General features: G+C 40.4%; 1 protein-coding gene across 1 annotated transcript in view; it reads left to right on the top strand.

Annotated features, from left to right (window-relative positions):
• APOD (apolipoprotein D) overlaps nucleotides 1–12319 on the top strand; it is a 73128-nt gene that overhangs the window by 21526 nt on the left and 39283 nt on the right. Inside the window, exons 2-3 of the mRNA XM_078665631.1 lie at nucleotides 4309–4430; nucleotides 12119–12213. Coding sequence (XP_078521757.1) covers nucleotides 4309–4430; nucleotides 12119–12213 — 217 coding nt within the window. The remainder of the gene's footprint in view (nucleotides 1–4308; nucleotides 4431–12118; nucleotides 12214–12319) is intronic.

Here is a 12319-nt window from a genome sequence, read left to right as displayed (position 1 = left end):
TGAGCGAGAAAACTTAGCCATAGCAGTTTACAGTTATACTAGGACAAGGAAATGTTAATAAATTCTTTCACAATCCATCCCTTCAGCACTATTTAATTCTGATCTACATTTCGCGGTAGCCCTTTCACTTCCCTTATCATTTATAAATACATCATAAAACACATTAAAAAACATTAGCAGTGAAAGGTTTAAGACAGTTCGATACTCATCAAATGAAATACTTAACCTTTCACCATCTTCTCTAGGTATCAAGGTATCTTCATCAAGCTTATCGTTGGATCTTAAGGGGTAGGTTGGAAAAGTATTATTGCCTCTAGCGAGATTAGATATGGAGGCAATACACACCCAGGGGAGAGTTTAAGTCCGTAGCAATAATTGAGTATCTTCATACGCACACTCCAAAAATAATTTTCACCCAAGAACAACATTCCTACCACTCTAACCCATTCTCAAAATGATGCAAGTCCTGAACACTTTCACATACATTATCAATCTGTTCATGGATCCTTACAGAGATACCAGGGATAAAAGTGCAACATTTATCTCCAGTTATAGCACAGGATCCACCCTTAGCAACCAAGGTGAAGTCCAGAGCATTCGGTTTCATAAAATTATAATTCTTTGCGCCACTAGATGGGTGTTTATTAACTAAGTGAATTAGCAATCAAATGATCTACCTCCTCCAATACTTTAGCAATCATATTGATGGACAACAACATTCTATAGCTTAGTATTAATTTAGCATACATATGCCCAGGTGTCACAGATGTAGTAAATTCCTATTTCATCAGAAACACTGCACCAGGTGAGCAGTAAGTCATCTAAAAAATAATTTGCAGGATCTCAGCGTGAGTAAAGACTAGAAAAGTAATAGGGCCAGTTTCTTAATTATTGCCATACTACATTCACTGCATGTTGTATGGATGCTGCATTCTTCTTCACAAACCAATCCATGGACAGCAGGAAGTAGCAATTCTTGGTTTGGAAGTGACCCAGTAAGATTCTCAAGGGTAACAATGGTGGTTTAGTTGTCACAATCAGGAATACAATGCCCATGCAGCACCATGCAGAGCAACTACGCCACCCGTTTTACCCTTGGTGATCTTACTATGCTCCTTCCCGACTAAGAATTTATTTCTAAAAGTGATGACTACACCCCATGTTACCAGTGATGAGCTTAGAGATTGCTTGTACTGGTCCAGTACCTGTAGAAAGTTGTCTTTGTAGATCAAATGTTTTTGGCAGTGGGATCTGTGCAATTGTCTTCTCTCAGGATGCTACCCGCTCCCTCCTGACATAGCCAACAATGAACTAACCAAGGGACCTATCAGCAAAGAGGGCCATTCCTATCCACTGAGGGGTCATTTGGCTGGGTAGCTTTCTACTCCCAGGGTACCAGCTGTACTATAGGCAGCAGAAGGACTCCTTGGTCATCAGGACGAGTGTCCCTTGGCTCTATAGTCTGCTTGCAGCACAAAGCATGGATCTACAGCGCAGTCCCAGGCACTTGACCTCACTACCAAGGCTACGTTGTCGTTTTACCCTGGAGGTTCTTTGGTGTACATCTAGTAGCCAGGTTGAAGGTTGAGGCCGACTTTGGTTGGGCCAGTGGACAGTGCAGCTTTAACATGAGAACAGAAGGTGTTGAGACAGCAAGTCAGTTGTCTACAATATTTAAAAGTCACATCTTGAGACAGGTGCAAGTCAAGAAAAGCTGAATAGATTCATGGGTCTGCCAATATCAATTTTGTTTGAGCTCAGGCTAGGAAGAGCTATCATCAACAGTAACAAAAAGGGCCTAATTACGATTTCGGTTGGAAAGCCATCGACCTCTCATCAGAGGCTTATCGACCGACATGGTAGGTTAACATTCCGACCACCGAATTATAATGTCAGCGGTCGTAGTGTAAATCGGCCGGCGTAACCAACTGGGTTCCGATGGGCTCAAGGATCCTGTCGGCCAGTCGGCAGATGCACATAATCCCTTAAGGACGGCATTTCTACTGTCGGGATTATGATGTCGGTTTCCAACAGCCTTCCCATGGTCGCCTTTCTGACATGGAAAGGCTGTTGGTGATCGACTTTGGGGGCCCCTTCAGGGCCCCTTCTCCCCTGGCCTCACGGTTAAGGCCGCCCCCCTTCACATCCCTGCACCTTATGACAGGCACCATGAGGCGCACGGTGCATGGATGTGCAAAAACTTCCATTTCACAATGGGAGCTTGTGCTGCGGGCAGTTTAGGGCCGATGCACAAGCTCCCATTGTAAAATGGAAGTTTGCAACTTCACCATGTGTGGTCACATCCTAATTGCGGTTTCGGGACCTCCAACCGAAGATCGGTCGGTTCCGCATCCGTGGCGATGTCGTGGGCAGGAACTCCGACCGACATCGTAATGAGCCAAAAGTGTAAGGCACCTGGTCATTTTAGTTTTTTTCCTTCACATATTGCATACATTTTATTTTTCAATGCTCCATTAAACTGATCAACTTTACCAGATAACTTGTGGTGGTATGCACAGTGAAAATTCTGTCAGCTCTTGAGAAATTTGTGAAGTTCCTAAACTACAGAAGACACTAAATGAGTTCCTTTGTCACTTCCACTCTTGTGTAGGGTTCCAAACCTGTAGACAAAGTGTTAAATCAGTTACTTGGCTATAGTAATATCATCAGCGTAGCCACATGGATAGGCTTCCACCCACCCAGAAAACATACAAACCATTACTAGGGCATGAAATCATGAATAGCATCAGGATATTTGGATGAAAACTCTCTAGATGTAAACTAATCCTCACCAGGGGCAGAATGACAAGCTGGGGTAGGTGCCATTTCTGATTTTATATCACAGAAATTACCAGCATCAGGGTCCTATATGAGCAATAGAGCGTGGCTCATTGAAAGAAGCCAAGACTCAAATGTATACTCTACTACACACACCGTTTCAAGGGCTAATCACACGACTAAATCCTCACCAAGAATACAAGCAGGTACTAAACTAAGCTTTTGAGAATTAGTGGATAACTTTCATGAGTAATAAAAAAATATGAGCAGTTGCAGTAAGCTCAGGTGCCATGGCACAGCACATTTTAGCCCCAGAGACAGGCATTTCCAGTAGACTATGATAGAATGAGCAAAAAAACGTGGGCGTAGCAGGTTTAGGTTAAACTTAGACATGCTAATTCGTTTTAAGTTCTTTCACAAAACAAAAATAGATATGTTGGTAACAGAGTATGGCATTCAAGGAGATGTAGATTGAGGGGCAATGGGAGTACAAAGACAGAAATGTGGAGGCCAGGACTAGGAAAGAGGTGGAATTTGCTATAGTTGAGAAATTCTCACTGGGGATTCGGAGATAAATGATAAAATGGGCAAAATTAAAGCTGGCCAGAGTACAGAGAAAGAGAGGGAAAGGGGTGAAAGTAAGATTGTAAGGTTACAAATGGGTCAGGACTTGGGTAATGAAGGCCTTGAAGGGTAGGCAGAAATGGGGTTAGGGCAGGGTAGGGGGCGGGGTTAGGGCAGGGTAGGGGGCAGGGCCAGTGCCAAAGAGAATGGATACTGTTGGCTCTGCCCTCCAAGAAATCTATGAACCATGTTACCATGAGGCCACGAATCTTGCGTAAAGTAGGATCCCACTGGATTGAATTGAAAGCTGTCTGATTTAAATCACCTAAAATGTGTTGCCTGTGCCCCTACATAACAGCGTTGTTCTGTGCACCACTTCCTTGTATGGGCGTATAAGTGTGTGATCTCCCCAATAAAGTAATCTTCCCAAAAAAGTCATCTTAATAGCGGGGAAGGAACGTGATCATGGTTGGGGCTTGGTTCAGAAAATGGTGGACTTGGTCCAGGGGCCAGGGCGCCACTCTTTGTTTTTTTTCAAAAATATGATGCCTACTATCAACAAAGTCAATTTAGTCAGTTATTTATTGTTTTTTTCGTTTTAAGTATGAATACATATTCATAAGTAATATTCTTAATATATATTTTCAAATTAAACAAGTCCCCTATCTTGTTTTGGAAGTAAACATTTTCTGAGGATTTAAAAGTTTGCCAGCAATTACAATTATTTATGAGATCATGCATTTGAGCACATTTTAGATTTTCTGACATGCACGCAAAATGCAGACATTTATTAGCCAAAGCTGGATTTGGACAAACAAACAATGTTATGCTTCTCAAATTTTGTGATTTATATACAAGTTATGCTCAAATAACAAATGAAGTCTGCAATTTTTTATGCTTCTCAAATTTTGTGATTTATATACAAGTTATGCTCAAATAACAAATGAAGTCTGCAATGTTTTGCAGTTCCTAGGAAAATGGTATGAAATTGAAAAAAATCCAGTGATGTGTCTGGAAAGTGGATGCAATCAAGCAACATATTCACAAAACTCTGACGGGAAAGTAACTGTACTATACCAAGATATTTTGTAAGTATCCATCATTTTGTTTGTGTAAGATTGTTAGAGAATGAAACACTGCATTTGTTTATGAAATAACAAAATATTTAAGAGAAACACAAAGTTCTGATATCTTTATGCTTACATATATATTTCTAAAACAGTTGATCAAGAAAAATACATAAATCTTATAAGACATTTAGTTCGGCTCTAAGGGATAACAAAGTCACCAAATATTTTTAGAAGTGAGAAAGTTGACGAATCATAAATGTTTAAGTGCAAAAGACAGAGGGCCAGATATACGACCCTAAATTGCATGCAAAAGTGAATAGGGCCACTTCCTATTTAGCGAGTTGCAATTTTTTTGCGACTTGCTAAATAGGAATTGCGACTTCATATTAGGAAGGGGCGTTACAAGGGCGTCCCTTCCTACTAGCGACTCTCTACACAGTGTATTAATGTTTTGCGGGCAATTTACCGCCCTCTTCAAGAGGGTGGTAATGCACTCACAAATGGGAAGGGGTCTCCAGGGACCCCTTCCCCTTTGCAAATGCAGGGGAAAATATTTTTTAGGGGCAGGCAGTGGTCCCAGGGACCACTACCTGCCCTTCAAAAATTAAACGAAAACATTTTTTTTTAATACATTCCTTTTTCCTTTAAGGAAAACGGGATGCATTTTTTAAAAAAGAACTGCTTTATTTAAAAGCAGTCCCAGACATGGAGGTCTGCAGAGCCCAGCAGGCCACCATCCCTGGGAGGGCCAGCCATTCCCAATGGGGTTGCAAATTGCGAGTGCCTCATTAATACTGATGAGGCCTGCAATTTGCACCCCCATTTGGAATCACATACAGTGTCTCAGACACTGTTGTACATGGCATTTTGCGACTCGCAATCAAGCTCAATTTGCGAGTCGCAAATTGTCAAGGTCGGACATCTGGCCCAGAGTGTCTGGTAATAGATTCCGTTCCCCAGATCATTGAAGCAGCCTCTTAACTCATGAACTGATTTGCTGATTAAAATACCATATAACTAAATGAAATCTGTATACTTGAAAAGTCAGTCATGATGGAATCCCACTCGGTGCACCCACCTAAAAGTGTGTTGGAGTGTGCGGGGTGAGGCCCAGGGCCCCCGCTGGCTCTCTGCATCCACCCATCCTTGATGCTGTGAGTGCCGACATTGTTCCCGCATAGCATGAGCAGCTGTTTTTGTTTGCTGTCGCAGGTGGGAGCAATGGAAGTTTCCCTGGCCACATGAGCGTACGCAGGGAAACAAAAGTCTGCTTTCCCCGGCTGGAGCATTTTTAAAGCTCCCTTTGAGTGGGAGAAGACATGTCTTCCCTCTCTGTGTTCTTGCGATTTAATGGGTGCTTTAAAAATGTTCCAGCCATGTGGGGCAGACATATGTTTTCAACGACTGTCTCCTGGGTTTGAGCTCCTCAAGACACAGTAATTGAGCCGGCTCGGAGGTTGGGCTCACAGGGTCTTTATAGGTTTTGGGGGCCTTGCACCCTTTCCTTTCATTTTACATTGATCACAATTAATGAAGTTCCCAGGGCCTATTGAATCTCGGGGAGGGGGCTGCATGCTCCCCTCCCCACTGTTTTGATGATGGCCCTGGAGATGGGGTCCTCAGGGCCTCCCAGAGGCTCTAAGAGGGGGCCACGTGCTCTCCTCCCCTAATGACATTTTCCACTGCTCCCCCCGACTCATGGCCCGAACTGGGCTCTATTTATTGCAGTAGCGAGGGAGCCCGTGCTTTAAAAAATATATATTTTGCAGTGGATTTGTAGATCCTCTGCAAATTTGCTGCAAAATTAAAATAAATGTTTTTGGCCCTAGTAAGGGATCCGCTGGGACTCAACCCCTCCACAAGGCCTAGGGGATGTGAGGATCCCTACCCTGATGACAATATTTTTTTACCTTGTTTTTAGGACTTGAGAGTGTGCAGATGGCTGCCACTATATCCTTGTTGATGTGGTGGCAGCCAATCAGATCTCATCTTGAGATCTGTTGGCTCCCCAGATCCTCTGTGGGATGAAATGTACATCGTTTGTGAGCATTAATTCCTCAAATGCGTCTGAAAAGATTTCCACCAAATCACAAAAAGCACACTTATGGACCAAGATCTAGTTTTCTGCCAAATGTGGTATAATTCCGTTCAGTAATTTTTGTGTTATCACTGTTCAATTTTCCAATGAAAAAATGAATGGGGAAAATGTGTTTTGGGACCTCTTTTTTTTCTTGGCTTCACTTGATGGATCACCCTGAAACTTTCCAGGAGGATCTGGCGTGGATGAGGCTTTTTTGTTAAACTCATTGGGAATATTCATAATACGGAGCCAGAGAGTTATGAGGAAAACAAAAAATGCTTTTTCTATGGAATTGCAGACCTATCTAAAACTACCCAGCATATATATGTATGTGAACAAGGGCACTAGTTGCTCGAAACGCGTCGTCAGAGGAGGAGTGAACAATAAAAGAACATCTTGCCATCTATCCGGGTGTCCGTTGCTCTCTTTTTGCCGAGAGGAGGTCTTGGGAGTAGTTTTCGTCCTGAATATATATATATATATACGTCCACAAACGCCAAAGTTATTAGACATAGAATTTTCAAAAATCCCATAGAGAAAAAATCCTAACTATATATACCTACTGGCGACCGCCAGTAGGTAATATATATATATATATATATATATATATATATATATATATATATATATATATATATATATATATATATATATATATCGACTCCACACTTCCCAAGTGCCTGGTCGCACAAACAGGAACACGGACTCAAAGTACGCTGGTGTCAGATTTTATTTTATTTTATATTATAATAGTGGAACGGTGCATGCCTCAGACGCGTTTCGGGCATGGGGCTGTGTCCTTGCTCACTCAATGAATGGGGAGGCTAAAACATTGAATTTAAACAAACAAAGTACAAGGTATAAACATAGAGAACAGGCTCATTTTGTTGTACTCTATTACGAGTGGAGACGGCCATCTTGCAATGTTTTACATTTTCATTTCGTAAATACATATATGTGCACTGCGTGGAATATAAAACTGACCAGATGTCAAAAAACGTTCGACTTATGCCACAGAGAAATGATTAAATGTACATAAAATGTTTCCTTATTCCCTTTCAAATGTCAAATGACACAATAAGCATTACATTGAATGTAAATATTTATACAAAAAGTGCAAAGTGCCTAGGTAAAAACAATTAGATATATAAATATACAAATACATTTGTTATACATTGCATAAATGATGTTTAAAAGGCTACTGTTTGCTATTAAAAATGCTTATTAAAGGATAATATAGGGAGCCATGCTCTAATGACAGTGGGCGAACCTGAATTGATCATTAGATATTTGTGCAAAATATTACGTGATTGTGCAAAAAACGCAAGAATGGACACAAATGCCTGTGCAACAATGGTCGTACCAATACGATAATAACACTCAATAGCAAGTTCCCCCTGCGACCTTAAAATCAGGACAATCCTGATCACTAGTGCAAAGATGAATATGTGCAAATACGCTAAGCTAGATCATCACATACAAGTAATGGTCGCTGTGCAAATGCGCAGAGGGATATAGGTTAAAATAGACCTAGAAAAGAACAGAGTTTTGTATCGTATATAGGACAACTATATCGTGGATGGCTAAATTCATCATCTCCTATACTTAATTAACATGTACCCCTATGGCGCCGCTTTGTGAAACAACTTATGTAGTGTCCTACATAGTAATGTGCATAAAACCACAGTGCTGAATAAGGTTTGAAAAAAAGTGGGTGATTACTAAAAAATAATGAATACAAAATATGAGATGGAATGAAGACAGCAGGACCGCTGGTTCGCAAGACTGTGTGGATATGCTTGCTCTAATCACATAAACTTATAATAGGCTGGTCTCTCAAATGAAAGTAGTGAATACACTGTCTGCATAATATATGTGACTAGGAACTAGGGCCAGATGTAGGTAAATAGCATTTACCGATTCGAAAATACTGAATTTTACCGATTCGGTATTTTCGAAACGGTAAATGCTATGTAGCAAATCATTCGGTAAAAATTACCGAATCGTTAAGATTCGGTATGTAATTGCCATTCATTTCTTTGGGCCTGGAAAACATTGAAGGGTGGCAGGGTGTCACTTTGACACCCTGGTGCACCCCTCAATTGTGTATGGGTGAAAATGTATGTCTGCAACATGGCACTGAAGCAATTTGCATAAAATTGCTTTTTGGGGTGTTTTCGTTATTTACCACCAACTTGTAGTTGGTGGTAAATAACGAATCCTAACATGGGATAAGCACTCATTTAAGTGCTCCCTACATTAGGAATTCCGTAATTTACTAAATCGGTATTTAAGAAATCAGTAATTTACCGATTCCTTAAATTACAGATTCGGTAAATTACTGAATCGTTAATTTCGGCCCCTACATCAGAACCGTTAATTTCGGCCGTTACCGACCGGTAACAGCCTTCCTACATCTGGCCCTATATGAGCAATCTTTCAAATGGTTCAAAAAGGGCTGGAAATTCATGAATGGTGTATATATAAGACCATAAGCAGTCGAAGATATCACCCAATGGTAGAAGACGACGAGCATCCTCAAAAAAGCTAAATCTAGTGGGTTCCATCATGGAAAATCATGGAAAATCAAAGCCAGGATTCACGGGCAAATGAGCTTATACAACTTAGAGCACTGCAACTGGGCTAAACATGCGACATGGACTCAAATTAAGGTCCCCATTCACAGGAAATTATAAAGGTCTTCCCCTAAGTTCAACCCCAATGGGGCCTTACAGTCTAAATTGACCATATACCTTGACTCCAATTGACGTAAGCATTTTTCCCTGTTGCCCCCTCTCATACTGGGTGCCACCGCATCAATGACGAAATACTGTAAACAGTTGAAATCATTTTCGTAGGTGGCCTTAAAATGCCGGGCAACCGGGTTAGCTGGGTCGGAGTTTACGATAGCTCTCAGGTGTTGCAGTATCGGTACATGAGCTTGTAACTTAGTGCTGCCTACGTAGTACATGTTACAACTGCATTTCAAAACGTACACAGCAAATTCAGTACGGCATGTGTAATACGCTTTGAGAGCAACAGGAGTGTTGGAAAAAGGGGTCAAATATTATGTCGTATTTATGCCGAATTTACAAGCTCGAATGCAATAAAGGGTTGTGCAGGTGCACACCTAAATTAAAATATTTTTGTTCTAAATTTCTAGTAATGTATAGGGTATTTTTTTTAAAGTGTGTAATGAAGTTGCATGCTATTCCCTTTTTGTATGGAAAAGGACCCTCATTTCCCATGTGTAACAGCAAAAAGGACTGTGGGGTAACCCACAGTTAAGGGAGTGCACAGCCAAAGGACTTGATGTCTCAAAACAAGCTTTTCATGGGTGAACTCAAACAATAATAACAAATGCTCAAAGGCACCAAAATTCATATGAAATCATCAGATTTAGTTAGTGTTTCATCAACAACTTATATACAAATAGTCATTAGCATCATTTGTATGACATTTATCATGGATATAAACAAAACAGTCTATTTTAGAATACTCCTAAGCAAACACAAAAATGTATACATAAACATGTAACTCCATATTAATGTTGTTCTTTTTCAAAAGTCCCAATGGATTTCGGGTTTATTGGAAAACCCTTCGTCAGGGGAAATCAGTTGCATGAATATGATGATCTTCACGAGTAGAAGTGCATCCACAGTAATCTAAAACGCAACAATATGCAGTGAATATACTGCTAGACATGTAGGATTTGTACCCTGATATGTGCTGTAGGTGTGCATTTGTGTAACTGTGGAAAAAAATGTGCTCAAATGCGTGATAACAACCATGACCCATAGTTTATGCTGAGAAGGATAGTTAAAGGCGCGTGAAGATAATGTAAAAGAATAAGTGATTAAAGTCCCAAAACCCAAGTAAAGGGAGTTAAAAGGATGAGGAGGAGCTTGCCTGAACACTCCTACGAAATGCCGTGGAGAACAATCTGTAACGTCCAGCTCGGGGCTTAATTGTACAACTGCAGAGGATAACATAACTCTTATCAAGATACGGTTTAAGGCAAAAGTGGAGAGCAAGGCAAACGATTGCCGAAAAAGGCTTACCAGAAGCCAGAGGGAGTTCTGGTCCGTGAACACTCGGGACGAGAGCTTCATGGGATCTGTGAAAAAATCCGAGGCGCACCATTAATGAACTGTGCACGTGAAAGAAATTCAGAAAGTAAAAATTGCCAAAAAGAACGTGTGTTTAAGCCTACCCGAAGTGTAGAGTTGAGCGGTGACAATTCTCGCCGGTGCTTGCAAACGCCGAGACGCGTAGTGTTTGTAAGCTATCCCAGAATGCTAAGCGGTTTTAAAGGGACAGTCACTATGAAACTATTAACACGAGGGTAACGGAAGAAAAACATGACGAAAAACATGACGATGAGCCCTTGTGTTTCAAGGTGATAGAAAAATAACTCCACTGCCTCTAAGCCTTCGTTGTGTGCTATTGAGGTGTAAAGAGCCACGACATCTATTGTGCACAACAGGGTGTCATGGTTCACCAGATCATCAATTGCCTCCAATTTTAGGAGACAATCTGTAGTGTCTCTTATGTACGTTTCCCAGGTTTGTACCAATGGCTGGAGGTGATGATCCACAAAATATCCAATTGCTTCATGTATTGAATTGCAACCGGCCACAATGGGCCTGAAAGGGGGTCTTAAATTGTCTTTATGCATCTTAGGAAGCATATAAATGTGTGGAGCTTTTGGTGTTTGGTTCACGATGCTATTCCACTCAGTATACTTTATTTTTCCATCATGTTTGCTTAGGAGTATTCTAAAATAGACTGTTTTGTTTATATCCATGATAAATGTCATGCAAATGATGCTAATGACTATTTGTATATAAGTTGTTGATGAAACACTAACTAAATCTGATGATTTCATATGAATTTTGGTGCCTTTGAACATTGGTTATTATTGTTTGAGTTCACTCATGAAAAGCTTGTTTTGAGACATCAAGTCCTTTGACTGTGCACTCCCTTAACTGTGGGTTACCCCACAGTCCTTTTTGAATTTGAATTTGCAAGCTCGGCATGAGCTACATTTGAAAAAACCTTTGCGAGCGATATATATATATATACATAAAAGTGGCATTATAGTTAGGTGAAAATGTCAGTTAAAACATACTGTTTTAAACAAACAAAACCACTGGAGCGCACCAGGTATGGTTATCTCAAGTAACTTTAATGATGCCCTAAAGTAACTATAACTTGCACCCTCGCCTTTTAAAAAAATTTAAAGTAAGATGTAATTACATTATCAAACTATAACATCACTTAGACCTTTGTTTTTTCCGTGAATTTTTATGCGGAACAATAATAATTTTCACAGCTTCAATTTCCCCCACATAAGTGCAATGAAAATCAGAATTAGCACACATAAACAAACTCAGAACTTTGTGGTCATGTTCCATTTTTCATTCATTCCGAGCATATGGCAAGTGAAACAGTTGTGTAGAGCTTGGCATAAGTGGCTCTAATGGACAAGGGGTACTTATTCATTGTTTCTTTTTCACATGCTTTCTTCATTCTGTTTCAGTACAAAGTTATTTTTATTGAAATTATAGTGTACTTGTGTGCACTCACTCACATGCCTTGCCTTTACACTGATAATCTCTTTCAGGACTAATGGCAAACAGCGTAATTTCCAGTGTGAAACATATTTCAAGAAAGGACCCGATCCAGCCAAAATGGAAATGGAAATCAAGTATTACTGGCGTATGTATTGTCACTTTCTTTGGGGTAAAGCGTGTTAGAAATTGGTTTGAATTAAAGAATGTTAAACTTTGATAGGTGGATAGTAAACCCCTTGCCCTCTAGATAC

The sequence above is a fragment of the Lissotriton helveticus genome, chromosome 11 (assembly GCF_964261635.1).
Source record: "Lissotriton helveticus chromosome 11, aLisHel1.1, whole genome shotgun sequence".
Taxonomy (NCBI): Eukaryota; Metazoa; Chordata; class Amphibia; order Caudata; family Salamandridae; genus Lissotriton; species Lissotriton helveticus.
This window is presented reverse-complemented; position numbering and strand designations above follow the sequence as displayed.